General features: G+C 48.5%; 1 protein-coding gene across 1 annotated transcript; it reads left to right on the top strand.

Moving 5' to 3' along the window:
- The first annotated feature begins 524 nt into the window (after positions 1-524).
- myo3a (myosin IIIA) lies at positions 525-25651 on the top strand. The gene is made up of 37 exons (XM_068747790.1): positions 525-701; positions 1337-1471; positions 5971-6075; positions 6178-6277; positions 8727-8803; positions 9922-10067; positions 11211-11276; positions 11393-11548; positions 11859-11900; positions 12295-12391; positions 12975-13091; positions 13174-13278; positions 13402-13485; positions 13563-13765; positions 14537-14635; positions 14747-14861; positions 14936-15062; positions 15137-15347; positions 15420-15567; positions 16194-16347; positions 16431-16519; positions 16607-16736; positions 17177-17259; positions 17470-17511; positions 18279-18359; positions 18441-18646; positions 18729-18840; positions 19290-19452; positions 19545-19631; positions 19719-19842; positions 19916-20597; positions 20901-21506; positions 21576-21720; positions 23312-23403; positions 23872-23912; positions 25169-25384; positions 25517-25651. The coding sequence occupies exons 1-37, from the start codon at positions 534-536 to the stop codon at positions 25629-25631; spliced, it is 5469 nt and encodes a 1822-aa protein (XP_068603891.1). The 5' UTR covers positions 525-533; the 3' UTR covers positions 25632-25651.
- The last annotated feature ends 474 nt before the right edge of the window (positions 25652-26125 follow it).

Raw genomic sequence — 26125 nt, 5'->3', positions numbered from 1 at the left:
GGGTGTTGTTGCACCACTTGGAAGTATTTTATTGACTTGTTTTTGTATTTTCCATATTCCTTCCCAATTATAGGACATTCTTTGATGACTAACTTTCCTTTGAACATTTCCACGCGAGTATAAAATCCTGTTTTCACTGCATTTATTAACCTGGAGTTGACATTAATGTTTGTTGCATTACGACGAGCTTTAAATAAAATAAATACAGTTTTAACGCGCTGACATTTATATTTTTAGACCAATAGCATGCAGCTTTAGGGACGAGGGTTTCCCTAGTGTTTAGACCCCCCCAGCTATGGTGCTAATCCACTTCATGCGCTTCCAGTTTAATTCCAAAACAAACCAGCATGACATCACACCTGACACTGGATCTGCTCATCTGGTGCTGCTTCACTGCACAGTCGTAACCTTTGGAGTTAATATCGTCATCTTCATCACCATCATCTTTACAGGGAAGGTACTTGAGAACAAGCTTGTTCTTTACTCTCCTTTATGCCACTTCTTCTGTCTCCCGCAGGAGATCTCTCCTGAGGATGTTTCCACAGTCAGGGAAATCGCTTGTCTTTGACCACTTCCCAGATCCCACTGACACCTGGGATATCGTGGAGACAATCGGGAAAGGGACGTACGGAAAGGTCTACAAGGTGCTCAACAAGAACGACGGAAGCAAAGCGGCGGTGAAGATACTGGATCCCATCCATGTGAGTTCTTATCGGGAATGTTCCGTCGCTTTTCACGTTAAATTACTCGAGTCATCCGGAAAAGGATGCGAGCCTGTCGCCGTGAGGCATTTATAAAGGTGGAACAGGTGTAAGGAGTAGATCTCCAGAAGACGCCGTTAATCAGTGTAGCGAGCCGCTCTGGCAGATCATTTCGTTCTCAGCACATTTAGAAAAGGAGCGTTCGTCCAATCTGCAGCCAGCAGCGAATTATCTCCGGAGAGGAACCGCTCTCCATCAGCGGGACGCTCAATGCCGGTATTCCATCGACTCCCGGCTACTTGCAGTAACAAAGTTGACCAATCACAGACTCTAAATGGACGAGAGGCGTTACGTTGAGAGCATTAACCAATCATCTGACGCTCGTCATGTAAAAGAACATAAGTTGAATTTAGAATATATGCATTATTAATATTGAAACTGACAGTTAGCCTAGCTTAGCTTAGACCACTGCCCAAAGGCAACAGAATCTTGCATCTATCCGGCTTCGTGTTTACACAACTTGGTCATGATCTTAGTTCTGTATGTTTAAATCCGATTTTCCGCGTCTTTTTTATTCATTAATTTCACCGATGCAACTTCAAAAGTTCAGTTTCTACAATCATTCTGCTTTTCAGGACATCGACGAGGAGATCGAAGCCGAGTACAACATCCTCAAGACTCTTTCTGACCATGCCAACGTCGTCAAATTCTACGGGATGTACTACAAGAAGGACGTGAAATGCGGGGACCAGTTGTGGCTGGTTCTGGAGGTAGGCTTCGCCACCAACCTTAGATTAAACGTGTAGAAATCACCTGTTTACCGCGGCTGCAGACAAAGAAGGCGCAGATTAAAAGGCCCATTGTACTTCACGCAGCGTGTGTCGCCAGGTAGATGCAGCAACCAAATCTGTCCATGGATTAACCGGTAGTTTAATCCGCTGTGAGCGGTCTAGGAGTTTACCTCCAGGCCGCCCGTCTGACCCGGGTTCCCTGCTGCTGGGGTTTCTTTGTGCAGTCCTGTGTAAGTGCATCAGTTTATGCACCTGGCGGGTTGGAGCAGCGCCTCATGTGGCTGATTCCCATTCGGGTTTTGGTTAAACGTGGAAAAGATGGAAGATTGTTTTCATTTTCTCACAACATCGCTGCGTTTGACTTTGAGACAGATGTCTTGGACCGACGGCGCATCGGTGGCGGGCTTTACGTGTGGTATTTCAGTTCAAGGGGGCTGCAGGCGCTTTCTGCACATCTCTCATGTCAGTTCTCCGCCTTTCATAGTCCATCGCCCTGCTTTTCAAATGTCAGGCTTCAGACAAATGTGTAATGGAGGTCAACCTCACGTTTGTGGGGTGAAACGCAAGCGGTGATTGTGGGTTTTATGAACGTGTTATTTGGGTTCTGGCTTTGATAGCGGGTCGCACAAACCTGGAGATATCAACAGCATCGATGCTACGCTAACCCACAGACTCACCTTCCGTCTGCAATCACCGCCCTCAGGCATCGAGGGCGATTTTTATATGACCTAAACGACCGGACCGAACGTTGTGTTGTGGGAACAAACAAGAACCGGGATCAGGACTGGATTATTGAGTCAGAATACAAATCCTGCAGGAGTGGATTTCACTCTGCGTCTTTGTTTACTCCCCGTTTCCTCATCCACTTTATAACATTTGCAAAAATCTGCAACCAGCAGTCTAAATCTGGCAGCTAATCCGCATGCTGAAATCACCGCCTGACAGTTCCGTAAGAGGCTGCGTGTGTGTGTGTGTGTGTGTGTGTGTCCTCTGAAGTAGATGCACAAGGGCTTTTAGCGGTGAAGAGACAGGAAAGCAGGCGATGAGGTGGTCATTCACCATGGTTACTGCCCCTCCTCTCTAAACTGTAATTTTCCATCCTTCGTCTCTGCAGAGCGGAGTCTTCCTCAGGCCTGCACCGACTGCAGACCCTCATTATGAACACTACTCACACAAATTGCATCCTCTCCTATGTTAGCCCCTCATTGGGGGGCGCCAGCTTTTGGCTTTGCCGCTGTAGCCGACTCCTTTATGGCGACGGATGCGGGCAGAGATGAGACGGCTTTCATGTCCCGACGCTTAATTCTACTCCCAGAGAGTTTAGAAATACTTCAAAGAAGACGATGACGGAGCGACTTTTATTCTCTGATTGGAAATACAAGCCTGATTTGGAGGTGCATGTCATTTAAGAGGTCCCGCGTTTCATCCAAAGACCCTGTTAAATGTCAGTCCGGCATTTAAGAACTAATCCCATCCTTCTCATAAGAGAAATAAAAAAAAAAGATTATGTATGAATATGGTTGTTGATAGTTAAGATGAAGAAATATTAAAATCATTTTTACACATTTTTCATATTGTTTCATTGATAAAGAGCTAAATGGTAATTCTGTTGGAATAAAGATTCCGCTCCTTTGTCCTCTGTTATTTTATGTTGGACATTTAGGTCCCTTTAGTCTTCGCTTGACATCGTCCTGCCCTCCTGCAAACTCTGCAGTCATTAATTGACAACAAGGTTTAAAGTGGTCTTCCTTGTTGGGGCTTTTGGATAAATGGTGGCAGAAAGTAGACACCGTTGGCGATTATCCGGGTGTAAACGATAAGGCCGCGGTAAGAACAGGAGCGCCTTCGTCTGGAGGCCGTCCAGTTTATCACACAGTGTTTATCCAGTGTTTCAGATGCAGCAAGACGTCCACAGACGGGACATTTATGTTTGTAATTCCATCAAAGAGGAAGTAAAAGTCAGCATCTGTGCGTTTGTTTCATCTTTACATCCGTTTCATCCACGTCTTTCATTGACCGCCTTCATTTGCATGACTGAAAAAGCACCTGAGCTCATTTGGAGTGGAGAACATCCCCCTCACTATGAAGCAAATTCAGGTTTGAGCTCTAAATCAGGATAATCAGATACGTCTAAATGAGCTGGTGGTACAAAACAAAGCTTTGGAAATTAACCAGAAGCGCGAAAGGTTTTATTTTTTTTTGTTTAGAGGAAAATGTCATCGTCACATGAACTTGACCTGTTGGACTCATTTCCACTCTGGAGATTTGAGCCGTCACCACATCTCAAATAATTGATGCTCATGTCTGGCATCACTTTCTGGAAGTTGGTGCTGAAGCTACGGTGGGAGTGCTAACATTTAGCCGCGCTAAACCTCTCATTAGTTTGGCTTTAGCTGTCTGCCCCACGTAATTTAATGATGACAGGTGATATGGCAGCAGCGATGTGGACCGACGTCGGGCGCAGCTCATCGCCCGTCTGCGGAAGCCTCGGCGGTATTCTCTGCTTAACTGCTGCTTGTCTGCACGTCTGGTAGCAGAGAGGAGTGATTCAGGGCCCCGCGGGGCAGCTGAGGTACACGCCATCCATCCTGCAACACCTCCCTGGGTTTCTGACGGATGGGTGGCTTGATAGACAGATAGAAACCAGACGCCTGCCATCGCATAGTCAAGGTCAAAAACGTATTTCAGCATCAGGATGCAAAGAGTAGAAGGTCGGTGACGGGGCCCTGTTTGGAGACACTGTTGGAAAATAAATCAATAAACACACAATGACATGAGAAAACAGCTACAAAACTAGAAAAGCACTCGGAGAGCGCAGACCTCCGCCAAGCAGCTCGTTCCCCTCCTAACTTTACACCGTCCGCATGATGATCTGGATCAGCACCAAAATGTAATTACATGTTACTGGTAACATTCCCAATATTTCCTGAAAATTATATCAAGATCCATCTGAAAGGTTTTGAGTTATGTCGCTAACAGACAAACATAACCTCCTTGGTGGCGGTAAAGATCAAAAAGAGATGTAAAAACAGCTACAGGAGACACAAAAGACATCATAGGTAGATGTGAAACAGCTACAAAGGGATGCAAAGTAACCACAGAGACAAAAGCAAAATACAGAAATCCACCACAACTACGCTGTGACACGAAACAACCACAGAAACGCAAATCATCTGTAGAGGGACGCAAAATAATCCCAACCAGATGCAAAAACGACCACAGACGAAACCAACGGGAAACAAAACAACAAAAATAGGAATTTAAAAATGAGAAAAGTCTAACTTTATAAAAAAAAGAATCAGTAGAATAACCAATAATTACAATATTAGGTGGTTAAAATCAAACAAATTTGATGTTTTGTTGTAAAAAGTGTGACGCCACTTATAGCTGGGGTCTCCTGCGGCTTCCTCAATTAGCTTTTGCTGAGCAGAAACGACTCAAAACTCAAAGCACGTGCGCCGCAATCAACCCGTCAGACGACAAAATGGGTTCCTGTTCAGAGGTTGGCGTGCACAGCTGCAAATACACTGCGGCTGCGTCACGACGCTCCGGCCTGAGCCGGCTGCAGCTTTCTGTTAGGAAGGCAGGGGGAAGGCACTCGGAGCACAGAGCTGCTCGCTGTGGCGCAACACCGGTCTCCAAATCATATGTTGCCTTGACATTTCAGGGGAGTAAATGCTGCCTTCGTTCCCCACGCTGAGCTGTTGTCTGCAGCATCTCCTCGTTTCAAGCGTGTGGAATGCGTCTGCTGCAAGGAGGGGGATTGGTATCCTAAATAAACACACACACACAGTTTCAGCTTTCAGCTCTCAAGTGCTTGAAATTAGTGTAATTATACATGAATACGTCTTTAATCTGAAATCTTCCATCTTGCACAAAATACTGCTTTTTTTTTGCATGCAGTTAAGATTGAATATGTGTGGAAATACGCAACCAATAAAGAGGAACATCTGGATTATATAGATTATATATATATATATACAACATCTACCAGTTATCTCCACTCAGCATTACCGACGTCTTGTTCTTCATATTCCTCTCACGGCTCACAAAGAAAAGACCCAAATGAAGGGTTATTACTGTTGCCATGGTAACCCGCCAGGTAATTTCCAGTCATTTCCCAGGGATTGGCAGTTGTGTCTACATCGACTGGATGCTGTGGTTCACAAGAAAACACCTACAAGTGCACAGAATAAATGGTCATTTTTTGTGCCGCGCGACGGAGGCGGGGAGGGGGGGGCACCCCCAGATTTTTATTCTTGGTACGCTCCATTTTCAGAATGGAAGACTTTGCTGTAAACAGTTTGTGATGTACAATATTTTGTTTTTGCACTGTTTGAACACATAAAAAGATCTACTTGATTCATAGATCATGTTTAATATTTACTTCATCATTGGTCAAACACGCTAAAAGGACCCCCCCCCTCGTCTTCGGGCAGTAACTGTTGACTCATAGTTTCTTCTCTAATCTTTTTCAGCTCTGCAACGGGGGCTCTGTGACGGATCTGGCTAAAGGCTTGCTGAAGAGAGGATGCAGGCTGGATGAACCCGTCGTCGCCTACATCCTGCGCGAGGCTCTCATGGTAAGATGACCCTTCGGATGTAGAGGAGAGGTCAGGGTTTCAACCAGATCATTTTGAAGACAGGCGCCGCCCGGGTAAAGCTGAACGTGGTTTTCTCCTCAGGGCCTGCAGCACCTGCACGTCAACATAACCATCCATCGGGACGTCAAAGGCAACAACATCCTCTTGACGACGCACGGAGGCGTCAAACTAGTGGATTTTGGTAGGATTCGCTTGGGGTCTCTTTTTTTTTTTGTCCTCCTCTAATCAGTGGAAATGATGTTCTATTTAACGGAAAAAGGTCAAATCCATTACCGTCAGCCTCTTTCCGAATAAATTGCCCCACCAATTAGCTTCCTCCTGGGGCAGGAATACATTTACCCAACCCGACAAGGTGGCAGATGATTCTACTTTTCCATTAAACCCCGTCTTTAAGAGACAGCGCCGGGCGTTGTTGCGTTTGCACTGATTTGCTTTTGGGTTTTCTTAACCAAATGAGCCACTCGAAATGGCACAACCGACCATTCTTGGTACATGACAGGCAAATCCGCCCTCTTTTCGGGGCGGTGACTCAACCCTTGTTTGTCGTCTGCAGAATAAGCAGGTCCCGACAAATACAATCTGCACTTTGGTTCGCATTTAGCCGGCTAATTGTGTGCTTCTCTTAAAAGCCTTTTACATGTGCTGGGCACATGCAAAGAGGGGGGGGGGGGGGGCATGAAGGGAATCGCTGTATATGAGGATGAGAGGCAGCAGGCAAAGATGAATGAACTTTCGATCATCCTCTCCTTTGAAAGTCTGATCGACAAACACAAACCTTTTATTTTTTTCCAAAGTGGATGGATGTGTCGGATCCGTAGTTACAAATATATGACAAAGATAACACTAGAAAAGCACTCCGAGAGCGCAAACCTCCACCAAGCAGCTCATAAAAGTGAATTTATAGCATTTATCTAAAAGCTAACTGGCAAATGCGGCGGCAGCATCTCAGTCTAACTGGAAGAAGAGGAAGTTTAAAAAAAAAAGATGAAACAGCGTCTGAATTTGCATTTAGATGTATAAATGTGTCACCAAGTCGGTCTCTGCTTTAGCTCCACACAGGAGGAGAAAGAAAGACACGATCCATCCTTAAATCTGAATCTGAAAGGTACGTGGCGGTTATGACATCATCAGAAAAAAAAAAAAAAAACACTGAAGCAGCAGTTTAGAAATAAAACTTGCAGAGTGACAAAAACCACACAAGGCGGCCCGCCTCCTGCTCGCCGGGGTTACACGCCGGCTTTTTGCGTCACGCTGGGATTAATGGATTTTCTCGTGGAGGGGTGTCACGCTACGCCGGGCAGCTGAGGAGATAACGCCCCCGTCGTGACTCATCACCAGCAGAGAAACCGAATAGCAAAGAGATGGACCCCCCCCCCCCAAAAAAAGGATGAGTGAGAGGAGCCGAACGTTCACGGGTCTCTCATGAATATGCTAATTGACAGCCTTCTGTGTGTGATGATTATTAAGAGTGGCCCGCCAGGCTCCTCTCTGGGCTCCTCTCTGGGCTAATGGAGCAGAGCGAGGGGGGGGGGCTACGAGCCTTTAATGGACGTCTCTGTGCACCGCCATGTAGAAACGTTCATCACTGCAGATGTCGTAGGTCTACGCATCACGTGGGTCCATCGTTCCTGTGCGTGTCGATGTGCATTCTTGCTTCGCTCTCCTCCTACATGCGTTTTTAATCCCTTCTGACGTCATTCCCACCCCTGGATTTAACTCGCAACCGCCAGCGGGCACCTCAGAATATTACCGCTCTGCGACAGCAACGACAAAAACCATTCAGAACTCAATGCAGGATGGAACCGGTTGCTGAAGCTGTCAGAGGTGCATGCTGGGTAAAGCACATCTGCACACGCATTTACGAACGCTAGGACGCATTGTGCGTTGGAGAAGCGTGCAAATGATATTCCCCTGAAGGAACGCACCACATTGAGGTGAGACAGGAGGACTCAGGATGGCGTCCGCGCCCCGACCGGGTCGCTCGCTGCCTTCTGTCCCGAGGCGCTGCTTTTGTCCCGGTTGCTGCTTCAGTAGAGACGGCCGTGGGAGGCGTAACGCTGATCCGTCTGGACTGCAATGAAGTCACGATTGTGGGTCAGCATGTTCCTTGTCAGGGGTTTTAACCACACATGAAGTCCACGCACAAGCCCTCGTCTTTCTCCATCTCTGACTCCATTCGTTGCCTCTCGATTTGCTCCCCAAAGTGTGACACAAGCTAATAAATCAGCGGTCGCGTCCCCGGCTGTCAAACGGCCGTCCACGCTCGTTTTGTGGTCGAATATTCCTGAAATAATCTCCCGCAGCTGCACAAAAATGTGCGACTCAAAGTAATCGATCATTTGCTTGATGGCTTTGTGAGGGCGTACTTCTGTTGTCTTTGTTTGCCCTCCTTGTCACCATGGTGACAGCTTCATCAGCGGTACACAAGAAAGCTTTTTGATCCACTCAGCCTCCTGTCAGCTGTTTACCGTTTCCTCTTTCACACATCATAAGTTTTATCAGCTTCGCCTCTGATTGAGAGGGGGGGGGGGGGGGGGAACACATTCAGAGGAAGTTTCTGCAAATAGTTTCACACACACACACTGCACGCAAGGGTAGAGCATCTGAAGTGTGTGTTCTCGTCCCCACAGGTGTATCGGCCCAGCTGACAAACACCCGCCTGAGGAGGAACACCTCCGTGGGAACGCCATTCTGGATGGCACCCGAGGTAGAAGCAGCCCACTCAATTGTTTACCGAGTTGCATTGTGGGTAATTTCGGCCTCATTATTTGAGAATAATCTCTCAACTGCATTTTAAAATCGGTATATTGCTCATTTTTGAAAAGCTACCGCAGTTGTTACCTGACCTAAAGCACGTTTGCAGAATAAATATCGAGCCGTCCGCCGCAGGAAAAACAAAAATCTCTGCGTTAAATTCAAAAATAATAGGTTACTAAGACAAACTAAACCAAAATGATTTGCATGAGACTGAATGAGCTGTTTTAGTTTCCTGTCTTACATTAAAGGAGTGTATTATTTCTAAAGAGTGGCATTAAATAGTTTTGGCAATAAATGTCAAAATGTAAAAAAGACCCGAAACAGAAAGACCAGACGAACTTTAGGAGGAAGAACCCGTCTGTGTCTTTCGGCTGTTGCCTGTAAAATGAGCCGTGCCCATTCACTCTGATCAAAATGGACATTTTTACATGAGGTTTGCATGTCGTGCAAATTCTGTACTAGAATTCAGTCTCCGTCAGGTGTGGTGTTAAGACTCCGGGATCGTCATCTGATTTGTGTAAGACGCTCGAAAGGACGTAGCTCCAGCGGACGCCTAAGAGATTTTGTGAAAAAGGTTATTTTTTTATCATTAATAGAAAAGATTTTTAACGGATCTGCGCAAGTGGACACATTTCAGATTATGTAAATTTTAATTTTTGCACAGAAGTAAATTTGCCTACATTCTTGAGCGGCGCTCGTTTTGCGACTGAGCTGGGAGGTAAGTGGAGCCTCGTCTGTCTGACGGACTACAAGATGATGGTTGCCTTCCGTTGTAAAGATATTTACGTTTCTCTGACATTGTGATGCACGTTTCCAACATTTTGTGTCCAAAGAAGATGAAAAAGACAAACTTTATGACGTCCCATTTAAGAATTTGCTTCATAACAGGACATCATCTGAAATATTAGAGCTCCGTTATTAATCTTTTTTTTTTTTGCATTCTACTTATTCTTAATTCTTAATGGAAAATAAAGTGAAAAGAGCTCAACTGTCCACAGACTTGCAGCCCAGTTAAATAGAATGTGTCTTTGCTGTCTGTGTTTGTCCCTCGTCTTCTGTCCCCTGCAGGTTATAGCATGCGAGCAGCAGCTGGACTCGACCTACGACGCTCGTTGCGATGTTTGGTCTCTGGGCATCACCGCCATAGAGCTGGGCGATGGGGACCCGCCCCTCTCTGATCTTCATCCAATGAGAGCCCTCTTCAAAATACCTAGGTGATAAAACTTACTGAAGTGTGCAGAAAAGCCGTCTCCTGCTTCCCTATTCCGACTCCTGCCAGACAAAGTGCAGTCTTCCCATTCCAAATGCATTTTATTTGCCATCTTGAAGGGGCTCACCCATTAACCCCTCCCCTGCTGGCCTTAGCTCACAGCCTTTTCCTCATCTCTGTGGGCTGAAGGTGAAAAGTAATTGTTTACCGTCTCCTGATTCCGTCCCTGTCGCCTTAATGGCACGGCACTTTGTCCACCACTGCCGCCCCCCCCCCCGAAATGGTCCACACGCAGTCGCACGTCCGTGACACACAAAGCCGTCCCTCTTGCTGTGGGAGTGGAGAACCTCGGGCGCCGTCACGCCGCTCTCTCAGAATCTATGTGACTGCTGCAGCCAGAGCTCCAGGCTGTCTGTTCACACTCGTCTCACTGCTGTGGGTTCGTTCTGCATGCAGCAAAAAGCAGCACAAAGGCCATCGCTGCAGCCGAATTACAGTTTTTTATTAAATTAGTTTGACCTAAAAAGGAGAAGAGGCAAATCGAGGTGCTTTGATTCGAGGCTTTTTTTCCGACACACAATCAGCACACCAGAATCCAAAGCATCGTCAATCGCTCCAGTGACTGACATATCACACGTGTCGCCCATCGGTATTGATTTTCACGGTAATCCTCCTCCTCATGGACTGTTACGACCTCCTGATGATGTCGTCCTGTCGGCTGGAGGTCAGAGCCGCTGAGTCGAGCTCTCACCTTTTGGTGTTTCACCGAAGAATTTCAAAGCTTTTTTTATATCCATCTTAAAACTATAGCCCCGCCCTAAAATACTTTCACAGTGGGACCCTAAATAATCCGTGCACGTGGTCTATTATACCCCCGTGCCTTCTGTTGAGCAGCACGCCCTTGCTATCTACTGACGCTCGCTCTCTCGTCAGCTGCGTCAGCGCCACCCGGCTGCGCAGGTGGAGCGCCGTTTGCTGTTGGCACAGGCCACCTCAGAAACACCTCTGGATGTCTCGGATGATTAATAGCCCAGATTCCGCTCCGCCGTTCCACTCGGCGCCTCGGCCTTTTGTTCTCCGGCCCGCCTGCTTAAATCTTATCTCATCTTATCTTTCCATTTATCTTTTCCATTCCTTCGGTTAACAGAAATCCTCCGCCCACCCTCCACCAACCGGAGCTGTGGTCGCACGACTTTAACGACTTCATCTGCAAGTGAGTGCGGCCGTCGCGGCGCCCGTTACGCCTCGGCAAATAATCCATATTTAGGCCGAGAGCTCATTTTCAGACGCACCATGAGCCTCTTCTTCCTCCTTCTCCCTCCTCTGCAGATGTCTGATCAAGGACTTTGAGCTGAGACCAAATGTCCTAGACCTGCTCCAGCATGTGTTCGTCAAACAAATTAGCGGCAGCGAGAAGATCTTGCAGAAACAATTGATGGAGCTCATTGATCTGAACCAACAAATAGGAGTGATCGAGAAAACAAGGTACCGTCCGACCTGCGTTTTTTCGGATGCTCCCTCTTTAAAACCTCACATTTTTACACTCCCATTTGTCTCGCAGCTCAAGCAGAGCGCTCGCACTCCGTTAAGTGTTTGATGGATTTTGTTTCCAACCCCTTAAAATAGCCTGGAAGCCCTCCCGTCAGTGGGTTTAATCATTTGATCCACATTACCCTCCATGCTGGATGTTTTACACTCAGATACAAACCCCTCCTGCCTCAGAGGTCACATGACGCCGAATGTTCACCTTCAAAGTGTGGCTTGAAATGAAATGATCCTATCTCTGTTGTTTAAGCCATCACGGAATGACAGACAGAGGCGCAGGCGGTAACGACAGGTAACAAAAAGCCTCCCTGACCGTTGTGCCACAGTAGGAATAGATCGCAACAGACAGAGCGCCGTCTGTAGATCGACCGTGTGTTTGGAATCAATACATGATCTGGTTTTAAGTTCCTTAAAAAAATTGTGGTTTGTTGCTTTTGTCACGTTTTCCTCCACCTTTTTGATGCTTCGGCGCAACAGAGGTCACGACCTTTACTGTTAACCCAGCGACATCAACCCGAACAAAGATGGCCTCCGTGTTTCACGCTGTAGAAGCTCATAGCTGTATTTTGACCTTTGCCTATAGCAGGAGCTTGCGAGAGACGAGCCGTAGACGGCGCTGCTCCGGTAACTCGAGATGACTTACGATGTTTGCGTAAAAGCCCGATTGTGTGTTTTGTGAATTCTAGGCATGAGCGCATTCACACGAAAAAAGGAAGCCACATGACGTCGCAGGATGAACCGGGAGAGGCGGACAACCTCGCCACCATAGAAGTTCTAGATGAGGTGAGCAAGTCGACGTATATTTGGACTTGGAGGCTCGTTCTCACAGCAGACACGGTTCCATATTTCAAGATTAGAATTGAATCTGTCTGTTCCAGGCCTCAAATTAATCTCAACAAAATGCCAAAAAGCTTTTCTCCGGAGCTTCCAGGTTCATTTCTCTGTCTCGTCCTCGGCAGGAGGATTTTCCCGGCTGAGGTTCATTTTTTTTTACGCTTATATACAGAGTCAGTTTTGTTTAAAGTGTTCGTGTGATCCTACGTCATTCCACATCCGACGGCGGTTTCTGCACAAATAACATTTTAAGCAATTTGTCATATCTGGATTCCGCCTTGACGTGTTGAACGATAGGATCGGTCTCGGTTGCCAGCGGATATTTCCACCCATCCCTCAGCGGGGAAGCAGCTCTGGAACGAGAGGGGGGGGGGGGGGGGGGGGGCAGCCCTGTTGTTGATGTACCTGTCCTATCAGCAGGAAGACAGGAGAATGAATCACTGCCTGACGTGGCAATAATGCATTATAACAGGACATAAGCTGAACTCGTGCGACGCGCCTCTGATCTGCGTCACGCTTGCTGCTCCTCCAGAACACGGTAACAGAGCAGCTCCAGAGTCGCTACGGGAGAGGGGACATTTACACGTATGTGGGAGACATCCTAATCGCAGTCAACCCTTTCCATACGATGGACATATACACTCCTCAGGTATTTTGTGCGTGCTCCCATGATGCACCTGGGCCCGTACATGTGATTGCACTGATTTTTTTTTTCTTTTTCAATCCCACAGTACACCAAGATGTACATTGGCGCTAAACGCGCCGCTAACCCACCGCACGTCTTCGCCGTGGCTGACGTAGCGTACCAGTCCATGGTGTCGTACAACGCAGACCAGGTAACGTGGGCGGCGGCGAGTGCAGACGGGGGGTTCACATCTGCTTTGTTGCTGTCGATTTGAATCCGTTGGGAAACCCTTAGTGTCGCTATTCGCTAGTTTCCGCTGTGTTCCCGTGCGCAGTGCGTTGTGATCAGTGGAGAAAGTGGAGCCGGGAAAACAGAGAGCGCCCATCTGTTGGTGCAACAGCTGACAGTTCTTGGAAAGGTGAGTCACGAGTCTCAGATCCACCCGTGAGGCACGGAGGCCTTTTTTAAACGTCAGCTCAATTCCGTGTCGTTCAGGCCAATAACCGGACGCTCCAGGAGAAGATCCTGCTGGTCAACAGCCTGGTGGAGGCTTTCGGGAACGCCTGCACCGTCATCAACGACAACTCCAGCCGCTTCGGCAAGTACCTGGAGATGAGGTTCACCTGCGGAGGAACGGTGGTCGGAGCGAAGATATCCGAGTACCTGCTGGAGAAATCCCGAGTCATCCACCAAGCAGTGTAAATACCTTTCTTTTTGTCAGCTGCCCCGTGTGTCTGCGTGACCTTCATGCGACCTTCAACGCCGATCCTGCTCATCAACGTTTGCCAAGGTCGCTTTCCTGTTAGGGATCAGTCATTAACAAACTCTATCCCGTCCTTTCACACTCAACTTTTTCCATTTGATGCCGGTGGCATTTAAATTCAACCTGCACTTCAGTCCATCTATTTTTCCTTCTTATCGAGCGTCTGCAGACCGAACTGGGTCAAGTGGAAGGGCTAGCTTATTTCCTGTTTGATCAAAGATTGCGGCGTTTTGAGAATCCTCGGCGGCGCTTCAGAAGCAGATTCAGGAACGCCATCAGGGAACAGAACCGCGGGTCAGAGGGTTCGATCGGGGACGTGATAATTGAGTGCAACTACACCCTGGTGTTTGACACTAATTCTGGTTCAGGCAAGCCTATCTCAAGATGGGAAAGCACAGGAGAAAGCTTTCTGTGATGAGTCTAACAAACCTCGGCCGCAGGAATCCGGTACTTCAAGTTTATTCCCTGGACTACCGGCCTGTCGTCCAGTGTGTTCGCTTCGCTGCTAATCCTCCAGCGACTGTTTGGGAAACATCTCTTATTGTCACTCCATCCAGATCGGGAGATCCTGGGCGGTGGGATTGGCAGTGATTCTGCGATTGGGATCGTTTCTCAGTTCTTGTTTTGTACATCTTTTGTTTCTTGCATTTTCATCGTCTTAAATTCACCCTTTAAGATCTGAAGATGTTTCCGTGTCTTTCCACAGAGGGGAGAAGAACTTCCATATCTTCTACTACATTTACGCTGGCTTGGCGGACAGGAAGAAACTTGCCCACTACAAACTCTCTGACAGTAAAACACCGAAGTAGGTTTGGCTGCCGCTTCGCTGAAACACTTATTTCCTGTTCACGCTGCAAATTCCCGATGGCCCAATCCCGATCTTTGTCTTTCTCTCTTTGAATTATTTTCTTTGCAGGTATTTGTTTAATGAGAACATTAAATTGGGGCCTGACATCGTGCGTAACGCCTTCTACAAGGAGCAGTTTGATGCAGTGGAGCAGTGCTTTAAAGTGATTGGATTCACGCTGGAGGTAAAAGCGAAAGCCTTTAACACAACAGGAGTGCAGTTAGCGCTCAAAGGTCAAGCGTCCGCTCCGTCTTGCAGGAGCTGGGCAGTGTTTACAGCACGTTGGCCGCCATCCTCAACTCGGGCGACATTGAATTTTCTCCGGTCGCTTCGGAGCACCAAACAGACAAGAGCGTCATCTCCAACACTTCCGTCTTGGAGAACGGTGAGAGGAAAGCGAGAGGCACGGCGTGGGATGATTTTGTAACCCAACCTGACCCCCCCTCTCCCCCCCGGCAGTGGCGTCGCTGCTCTGCATCCGATCAGACGAGCTCCAGGAAGCTCTGACGTCCCACTGCGTCGTGGCCCGGGGTGAGACGATTGTCCGGCCCAACCCGGTAGAGAAGGCGGCGGAGGTGAGGGACGCCATGGGCAAGGCTCTCTACGGTCGCCTCTTCAACTGGATCGTCAACCGCATCAACGTGCTGCTGAGGCCTGACAGCAGCTCAGGGTGAGGAAGTGCTTCTGGTTTGGGAGCTGCTGTCGGAGGGAATTCGCCAAGCATCGTTCCTCTGTCCCGCAGAGAGGAAGACAAGGGCTTGAACATCGGCATCTTGGACATCTTCGGCTTCGAGAACTTCAAGAAGAACTCCTTCGAGCAGCTCTGCATCAACATCGCCAACGAGCAGATCCAGTTCTACTTCAACCAGCACATATTTGCATGGGAACAGGTAAAAGCACCAGTGTTGATGGAAAACCCCCCCCTGCTAACAAGCCGTCACTCTGCACCTTAAGAGAGGAGGCAGTGCTGAAATATTCCTCTGTCTTTATTTACGGGTAATGAGGATTCCGATTCTCCTTCCACGCGGTCCTGGGGGGTGCGTTTTGCCTTGGGGGGGGCGGGGGCAGAGAATGGTTGCTACTGTTAAATGATTTGGCCTCACCCACGGCGAGCAGCTATAAATCATCCCAAACGAGGGTCAATTAAGAGTTGAAGACAGTGAGCATTTGACTTCATCTCACTCTGGGGCATTGTTGGCACCGGGCCCGGGTGCACATTTGTTCTATTGTGGCACCGTGTGCACGGAGCATAAGGGAATCGCTGGGGGTTATAATGCAAAGAGGCGTCGCCTTTCTCATCAGCTGATCGCCGTGTGCGGCTGCAGACTGTCTCGGGATGTCGCCAGGCCTAAAGATTTGCCGCTGTGGCTCATTTGCACGACAGGAATAAGAACGTTTACGGCGCTCCTGCTTCATCCCGTCCGTCTCCCCCCCCCCCCCTCACGCTGAGGATGAGTCCGGTTGACTGATGTCATTCGGGGCAGGATACGACGTATGTCTGTCCACTTCTGTGCAGGACGAGTACCTGAATGAGGAGGTGGACGCTCGGATGATTGAGTACGAGGACAACCGGCCTCTCCTGGACCTGTTCTTACAGAAACCGATGGGGATGCTGGCACTCCTGGATGAGGAGAGCCGCTTCCCACAGGCGACGGACCAGACCCTTGTAGGTCAGTTCTCATCCATCCAACGTTTGTAATCCGTATTATGAAACGTTTCCCTGTCAAATTCATATGTTTTCTGACATTTTTAGAGAAATTTGAAGATAACCTCAAGTCTAAAAGCTTCTGGAGGCCGAAGAGGGTCGACCTCGGCTTTGGCATCCACCACTATGCTGGAAAGGTAAGCCACGTTTCCTTGCGTTAAAGAGACTTCTAGCGATGTCTGCTGGCTTCCGTGCAAGCGTAACCCGCTCTACCGAACTTCCAGGTGATTTACAACGCTGCAGGTTTCTTGGCCAAGAATAAGGACACTCTTCCGGCCGACATCATCCTGCTGCTGAGGTCCTCCGAGGACGACCTGACGTGCAAGCTGGTCACTCACCCGCTCACCAGGACAGGTGACAGAGAAAAGTCTTTCCACATGAAGAATAAGAGCTCTCTGTGTGCTTTTTTTAATTAAAGAGTTAATAAATAGCAATGAATGCTATCTCGGCTCGAAACAATATGCTATTGTTGCTTCACTGCCTGCTGTAATTTGCTGGAGTCTGCAGCGAGGGTTGATCGTGCCGGCAGAATAGGCCGCCGAAATCAAATCAGAAATCCAATAATCATTCCGTAATGACGGGAAAAGAAAAGTCCAATGGAATGAAATTTTCTTTATGTGCACAAAACATTTTGTTGGGCTTGACAGAAAAATGCTGCTGCAGGATCCAAACCTAAAAGATAACGACTGATTTGCCACCAGCTGATAAAGCTACGTGCCGAGTCCCTGCATGGATGACAAACTGGTTTTGTAATGTCCATCGACCTGCTTTTTGTTTATTTGTTTACTTCACAGGCAACCTCGCCCAAACCAAGGGTAAAGGCGTAAACACGATGCGCGGCCCGCGGACCCCGACACGCACCGTCACCTTCGCCAAGGTAGCTGCGCCGCCGTCTGTGTTATCGCCGCGTCGTCGTCTGCATCTCTGAAAAGTTGTTGGATCTGTCTTTTTCTCTTTTCGTGCTCGCCAGCAGAATTCTACCTCCAGCCTTCTCTTATCTCTGTGTCTTTCACGCCTGCCTTTTGTTTCTAATTGTGTTTCTGACTTCTATTTTTTTGGTCCTTTCTCTGCTTTTCCATCATTAAAGCTGGGAGTCCTGAACTTATATAGTCATTTCTCTTTCAGTGAGGTAATCACATCTCATACTTTACAGTCGTAGACACCTGCTAGTCTCTCTACATCACCTGGATTGGAATACATGGATCCGAACGTAGCGGTTCTGCTCTGTAGATGCTCAGTAGCTTTTGTAAATCACATTCCAATATGTGCATATTGTGTTTGCTGATTGTCTGTGTAGATTCTCAGTCATCCAGGTCATGGTAAATCATGGCGAGCAAAAAAAGGAGCGTCAACTGGACTCGTTCAAGTTAGATAGAAGATGATTAACTTCTCATCCAAGAGGCGTCTTCACTTCTGACGGACTGGAAGAGAGTTTAGATACTTATACTCTTGTTGGAGCATAAAACAAAGAAGGGACCGAAATCACCAAGGCAATCATATTTCCTTTATGAACGCTAACGCTCCCCGGCAGTCATGAAACACGACTAACGAATTGCCTGGAGTCGACAAGCGATTGGTTAGTCAGCTTTCACGACTGCATTAGCATTCATAAAGGAAATGCTAATACTCCTGGGGAGTCTGATTGCCTTGGTGACTTCGGTCCCTTCTTTGTTTTCTGCTCTAAACTCTCTACCAGTCTCTCAGAACTGAAGGAGCCTCTTGGATGAAACGTCTTCTAACTTGAACGAGTCCAGTTGACCCTTCTTTTTTGCTCATCGTGATTTGTTCATGTCATTGTGCTGTATTGGATCAGTGCTGTTTATCGCGCTAAAATGTAAAGTCATCAACCTCCAGCGTGAATTACTGTGAGTTCTATGTGTGTGTGTGCGTGTTTAGCCCGGGGAGCCCGGAGACACGCCTTACCACCCAAGAGAAACCACGAACATGAGAACGCAGACGGTCGCTTCCTACTTCAGAGTAAGATTCCGATTTTTCCGACCCTGCCTCAACCCTTCGCCGTGGTTCCCCCTGGATTCACGCTTCGTGTTCTCTCGACAGTACTCCCTCATGGACCTGCTGTCCAAGATGGTGGCCGGCCAGCCTCACTTTGTTCGCTGCATCAAACCAAACAACGATCGCCAAGCCAACAAGTTCGACAGGGAGAAAGTCCTGCTTCAGCTGCGGTACACCGGCGTCCTGGAGACGGCCAAGATCAGACGGCAGGGCTACTCTCACCGTATCCTGTTTGCCAACTTCATCAAAAGGTCAGCAGAATCCCGCACGGCACCGAGGAAGTGGCTTCGTCTGTTTCTGATCGTCTCCCGGGGATTATGCTGACCGTTGCAGGTACGCTATCCTGGCTTTTCACGCTCACGAGGAGCCGGCCGCGACTCAAGAATCCTGCGCTGCAATACTGGAGAGGGTAAAGCTGGAAGGCTGGGCGATGGGGAAGACGAAGGTCAGTGTGTGTTCTGTTCCGTGTTTGATAATGCGGTTACCTTTATTTATGGGGTAAGGGCGATCAGACTGAATTAGGACGTCCTATAAAAATGAATGTGTCACTGATCATTTAGAACTCTTTTAAAATAGTATTTTTTTTTTTTTTGCATCTGACATTTTATTTACCTTAAAGTACGTACCGTAAATTTCCGGACTATTGAGCGCACCTGATTATAAACTGCAGACACTAAATTAAAAAAGGAAAAAAGATTTTCTACATGCAATTTTTATGTTTAATTAAATACAGCCAAACCTTGATTCACGAATTTCATCCGTTTTTTTCCCCATTTAAATCCGTTCTCCAGCTCGAGAAACACAATCCAGCGGGTTTTTTTTCGATAATCCTGTGAACAAACAGACAAACAGCTTCAAAAACAGAACCTCCTACCTGTTCCCACCTCCTCTCAGGTGTTCCTCAAGTACTACCACGTTGAGCATCTGAACCTGATGCTGCAGCAGGCCACGCAGAGAGTCGTTCTGCTCCAGGCTTACGTCCGAGGCTGGCTGGGAGCCAAGCGGTACCAACGGATGATAAAAGAGCGAGAGCAGAGTGCGCTGGTCCTGCAGTCGGGTTCGTAAACACTATATGTTCTCATCTCCCTGAACGCCAACGAGGCGCGAAGCTGAAAGGCTGACCTTTCTCTGTTTTTGTTTCACACTCAGTTTACAGGGGTCAAAAAGTTCGGAAGAAGGTGGCTGAGGGCAAAAATAAAGCAAAGTTTGAGGCCTTCATCGTCCAGTTTCAAGCGGGTAAGAGTGACGTGAGGTGGAATGAGTTTCCACGGCGACGTAACTTTTGCATATTACATTGATTTTCCGTTTCTTCTTCCTCTTCAGTTTGCAGGGGCCACCTTGCAAGAAAGAAATACAAGGAGTTGGTAGATGAGAAAAATAAAGCCGCAACCAAGATCCAGGCCCGATACAGGGGTCACAAGGAGAGGAAAAGCTTCAAAAGAAAGAAGTACGAGAGAACATTCCGGAGATGTAACCATTAAAATTAAGATTTTAATGGTTACATCTCTGTCTGTCCGTAGGGAAGCCAAATCGAAAGAGAAGGAAGTTCAAGAAAAAGAGAGTGAAACTGAAAAGGTCGCCACCGAGGAAGAACCCTCTGCACTCGTCAATGAAGCGAAGATCGAGGAAGAGGAGACGAAGGCGGCTGTGGTTCTCCAGAGCAACTACAGGGGCTTCAGAGAGCGGAAAAGGTTTGAGGAGAGGAAAAAGACGACAGCACAGGAGGAACGACAAGGTGGACAGGAGTCAGCCAGCAAAGACGAAGACAGGAAAACGCCATCTGGTACCCAAGAGCAGAATGATGAGGAAGAGGAAAGTACCTACGAAGCAGAGGATAACGATGGCAGCGATCACACGCAGGTGCCAGACGATGACGAGCATCCAGAAGGGGAACAGGAAGCAGGGATTCAGGATATCCTGGCAGGAGAGGCAGGGAATGAAAACCAGGAGGACGACACGAAGGAGGGGAATCTGCACGGACGGGACGAAGCAACGGCAGAATCCCAACCGCACTCGAGCGCCACAGGACTGGATGAGGGAAAAGCCGCTACGGTCATTCAGAGTAACTTCAGAGGCCATCGGGATCGAAAGAAGCTGAAAGCGGAGAGAGAGACGCAGGACAAACCGAAGGAGGAGGCAGAGGAGGAGACTGCAGGCGAGGAACCCAAGGAGGATGCAGAGGAGGAAACCAAGGAGGAGACTGCAGATGAGGAACCCAAGGAGGAGGCAGAGGAGGAGACTGCAGGCGAGGAACCCAAGGAGGAGGCAGAGGAGGAGACTGCAGGCGAGGAACCCAAGGAGGAGGCAGAGGAGGAGACTGCAGGCGAGGAACCAAAGGGGCAGGCAGAGGAGGAAACCAAGGAGGATGCAGAGGAAGAGACGGGGGATGCAGAGGAGGAGACTGTAGGCGAGGAAACCAAGGTGGAGACTGCAGATGAGGAACCCAAGGAGGAGGCAGAGGAGGAAACCAAGGAGGAGACTGCAGATGAGGAACCCAAGGAGGAGGCAGAGGAGGAAACCAAGGAGGAGACTGCAGATGAGGAACCCAAGGAGGAGGCAGAGGAGGAAACCAAGGAGGAGACTGCAGGCGAGGAAACCAAGGTGGAGGCAGAGGAGGAGCCTGCAGGCGAGGAACCAAAGGAGGAGGCAGAGGAGGAGACTGCAGGCGAGGAACCAAAGGAGGAGGCAGAGGAGGAAACCAAGGAGGAGACTGCAGGCGAGGAAACCAAGGAGGAGGCAGAGGAGGAAACCAAGGAGGAGGCAGAGGAGGAGACCAAGGAGGAGGCAGAGGAGGAAACCAAGGTGGAGGCAGAGGATGAAACCAAGGTGGAGGCAGAGGATGAAACCAAGGAGGAGACTGCAGATGAGGAACCCAAGGAGGAGGCAGATGAGGAACCCAAGGAGGCGGCAGAGGAGGAGACCTTGGATCTTTCTCACGTGGTGATAGAACGTAAGGAAGAGGCAGACGCTGAAAAAGAGGAAAAGGAAGAAGAGCAGGCTGCCGTGAAAATCCAGAGCAATTTCCAAGGCTACAAGGAGAGGAAGACGCTGAAGGCCAGCGAGCGATCGGCGCAGACGGAAGCTGCTCAGCTGGAGACCTTCTCCAAAGAGGTGACACCACGAAGCCACGCCTAAAACCGGCCGGTGTGTTTTCATCCCCGTCGTGTGTTCCTCCAACAGATCTCCAAGACCTCTCAGCAGTTTGTGGCTCTGCAGCACAAGTTGAACGAGATCATCAGGGCTCATCAATCAAACCCCGAGAGCAACGGCATGTTTGTGAGAGGGAAAGCGCTCAATGGCTACGCCCCCCAGAATCACAAATCAAGTACGCTCATTCAGATTCGCTCTGGGGGGGGACCGATTAGAAAGCAATAAGTATAATGCAGAACGCTGTGGATTGACCCGCTGAAACATCGAGCTGGTTGAGAAGTCCTAAAACTCAAACGTGTCATTTCCTGCTGCACTGAAAACAAATATTATTATTAAGCTTGATTAGATCAGAAAACAGGAGGAAATCAAGCAGCGGGAACGAAAATAAACGCTTCCCGTCCGATCAAATCCGACGTTTTGATTGGGCCAGGTGAAAAGTGTAATTGCTTTTGGACTATCGTGTTTGCAGAATGAAAATGGCAGCTTTAATGTCGCCGTCCTCTTGAGTTCAGGAGTCTTGACAAAATATTGTAATAATCCTGCTTCTTCATTCGAGGTTTGAAGTCCATTCCAACATTAGTGCCGCTTTACATCATCCATTAGAGCTTATACGTGTGGGAGGCGGGGCTTAGGTTGATCACCCACTTGAGAGCTGCGCTCCTTTAATGGAGGCATGTTTTGCCCTTTGCAGCCGTTTCTTTGTCGCCTGAAGGGAAGCAGGATGAATTAGCCGCCGCTGAAGTCTCATCTCATACCCGGGGGGGGGGGGGGGGTATGAGATGAGTCCGAATCCGTACTCGTCAATTCCATCAAGACAATAAACGTCAAAATCATTTGCGGCACCTGCGATGGGAAAGAAAGGTCGTCAAATGTCAATCACGATTCGGGCGCAAGCGTTTCCAACAATTATGAATTTATAAGACGCTGCGCTAAGTTGGCTCTCGCTCGTTTGCGCGATGCAGAATGACCTTTCGACCTCGTTGTTCAATAACGGCGTAAACTTTCCTCCCCTTTTACCTTTGAGCTTCTGTGATTGATGCTTTTTTTTGCCCGTTGCATCAGAAGTGATTAATGATGAGCGGCAAGCAAAGGTCGTAGGAGTATTGGGGGAGTATTGCAATGGCTTCTTTAGGCGTGACAAATGTAATAGATTACAACACTTCTACTGGAGTATGGTCTTTTTTCATGTTCAGTACAGTGCAGGGAGTCAAAGTGGGTGGAGCAAAGCTATCAGACAGTTTGTGCGAAAGGCTGTTACTGGAAAAATCCAACTAGCCAAAGGCCTCAGGGTTAAACTGCAGCGAGCCAGCAAGCACGGCAAAGTCAAAGGTCGCGGTGTCAGATCACACCAGCCATGTAGGAAGTGATGCGGTGGGGGGGGGGGGTCTGGTGGAACATCATAGCGTGCTTCAGGCATGCATAGAAATATAAAGTGCAGAAATGCAAGAGAAAGCTGACGGACTGTTTCGTTCTATCTCAAATAGACAAACGTCAGCGTTCTTCCCCCCCCCCCCCCCCACGATGCTAGAAAACGCTTGACATGTTCGGCAAATCCATTTTGAAGTCGTTCCTCAACGATCTACTCGCCAATAAAAGTCCCAAAACGGCACAAAAAACTTCAAATACATCCGCGTCGCATCCACCTCCTGTCTGAAAATGAATTTGACGTCGTAGATTGATCCGTCGTTCACGTAAACACAGCAGGGAGCAGAAACCATTTTTATCCGCTCTCCAGCGTTTTCCTTTCTGCCTTTGTTGATTCTCAGGTGACGTCAGAGTTCCCCGGACCCCCCGCCGGTCGCAGCAGCCGAAGACCCTCAACACACCGGAGGACTCCACCTATTACAACCTGATTCATGTGAGTCGGGAACGAGACATGGGGGGGGGGGGGGCGAGCTCGCCATTGTCTGAAGCCATGTGACACAGGAACGACCTCGCAGGGAACTATTGATCAGAAACGCTTCTCTGTCTGTAGTTATCTTTAACCGATTTGTTCCCATTGGGACGATTCCCAGTCGAACGATTAGACTGGAAAAGTTTCTTTCTGACATTTTTTTGTGATATTTCAACACCTTCGATTTTCCGAGTATTTTGTCCAAAAGAATTGCACAAAATACCGCAGATATCAACCTCACCGTGGGGGGGGGGGGGCTAAAGGGGCTCTGGTTCACCCTCCGGGGACCATGAATTTGATGCCAGTCCACCCAGTAGTTGTTCAGATCGGCGGTTTGGGAGCCGCCGATCTGAAAGCACTTTTTTCTCTTGCTAGCGATTAGGAGCGCTTGATTGATCGCTAGTAATCTGTCCTCTGTGTCTTTTCGCTCAGAGGTCTGTCCAGGATGAGAAACGCAAGCCAAGGAACGCAGAGTAAGTGGCCGCTGCCGTTTTCAAGCTCGTCTAGCAACCGATCGCAGAGCGGACTTGGTGCACTAGTCACCTGTTGATAAACCCGAGCTTTAAATACGACTCCTGTGTTTGTCTGTTATAAGAAGCGTTCTTTTCTCGGAGGTCGGCGGCTCCTCCTCTTCCTCCTCTGTTGGCCTTTATAAGGAAGTTCTCCAAAGACGTTTGTTTTTTACTCATCTTTGCTAGTTGATGGCGTAATTTATTTAGTAACGTATCACGCGACTAAGAAAATTCACAGGTGATTGTTACGTTGGAGAAAAGCTGGTCGTTTTTTCAAAATAAAACACCTGTCAGATTCTAATAATCAATAAAATGGAAATTATATTTTTTCCTTTCTGTTGGGCTCAGTAACAAATAGCTCACGGACCGGTGAAGGGTGGCGGCCCGGTTGACTATTACCAACGACATGTAAAAGCCATTACATGAAAGGATTTGGCCTTTTACAGGTAGCAAAGCATGAATATGCAAATGACAGGGAAAAGGTTAAATGAATGAGGTTTAATAATAATACAATTTAATTTCATCATATAATTTTGACAAATTCGGTGGGTCCCGGAGTTTGCCCACGTCTGAGTTAGACCAATAGATGGGAAGGGGGCGGGTCCTACTTTATCATACCTGTCTGAGGAGAGGCCCACAGCACGACGCATCAAGGGTAATAATTTGTGTGCATGCAGACAAATAAAGGCAGAGATGGGCAGGAGCAGTTTACATGCTTCATTAAGGAGGAGAAGGTCAGCAGGACGGATGGCGTCGGCTGACGGGGGGGGGGGGGGGGGGGGCAGGCGTCAGGAGGAGTAAACAATGCTGAGGGAACGATAGGAGGAACTAGGCCAGGCATCAGGGCTGAACCAGGAAACACGGCGAGCTCGCCATCGCGCTGTCCCACGCTCGCAGTCCAGACACCGATTTCCAATAACGGCGGTCGTCCGTCTGTTAATAATCCGTGATATGTATTGACCTTCTCGTGGAAGTGGCCTTTTTCTCGCTCCTGCTCAATGGAGGTCGGATCGTTGGTTCTGGGTTCATAATCGTCCTCTTTTCTTCGCCATCCTCACCTTCATTCACTGCTGGAAAGTTTGTTTGCACAAACACAAGGTTTAGTTGTGTATTTCCACATTTCATAGGGAAGGGGGCTCTTGATTGATTGTGTCTTTGGGTTATTTGGTTGTTAACGCTGTCCTGCTGACGTCTGTCCGTCCCGCCTGTCTCTCCAGTCCAGAAAAGCTGCTGGAAATTGACGACCAGTACTACGGGGCACTGTCCACCAGCAGGTCTTCATCCTCCGTCTCTACCGAGGACACGTCGCTCGGGGACACACCTGAGCCCACGGACAGAAGGCCGGCAGAGCAGAAGCCATCTGCAGCCAGTAAGCCCACCAGAAAGCGGGCCGCCACAGAACCGGAGCTTCTCGAACCTGCCGGCGGAAACAGGTCCGTCCTCCATTTGAAAGTCGTCCCCTGTTTGTCTTTTATCTCCTCCTTTCCTGCTGGTTATTTGCTGCTTGTCCTGTTTTTCCATCCTTGTGCTGAATCCATTGTCCCCCCCCCCCGTGTTGCGTTCAGGCGCTCCGTTCCCAGGTCGGCCTCCACGGAGAGCCGGACGGAGGAAAACCCGTTCGACTACAGGCATCTCCTGAGGAAGACCTCCCAGAGGAAGAAGCTCATCAGGCAGTACTGAAGGGTCGACGTTCCAGCCGGTGTCACGCATCGGATTCATGCAGCTTCTTCAAGAACATTTGAATGTGTTCGGCGATAAGGAAATAAAATCCTGGCTGGATCAAGTCCGCTTGATCTAAATGTAGATTTATGTTCGCTTTCCTTTCAGGACCGTCGGCGTTAGAGGTTAAACATCAAGCCAGCTCCTCTTCATGCATCTTTTCCCAAATTGGCTTTGGGAGTCAACCTGTGACATTTACGTGACATTTTAAATGAGAGGAGCGCTCCTGACTCCCAACGCGGCACCCTGGCACTAAAAAAAAAAAACTAACATGCACTCCAAACGGACGAAGCAAGGAAGGAGCAACTGGCAGAATTTGACTCCTCCTGCCTGTCCAGGCTCGGGTGAGGAGGTACACGGATTAGGAGGTGCAGCCGGGGCCGGTATTCCTTCTTAACATTTTACTTTGGAATGACGATTCAGTAATTGTTTGCCGAATCTCAGATGACTTCTCC

The sequence above is a fragment of the Brachionichthys hirsutus genome, chromosome 14, assembly GCF_040956055.1.
Source record: "Brachionichthys hirsutus isolate HB-005 chromosome 14, CSIRO-AGI_Bhir_v1, whole genome shotgun sequence".
NCBI lineage: Eukaryota > Metazoa > Chordata > Actinopteri > Lophiiformes > Brachionichthyidae > Brachionichthys > Brachionichthys hirsutus.
Note: the sequence above shows the minus strand (reverse complement) of the source record. Positions and strands in the feature narration are given on the sequence as shown.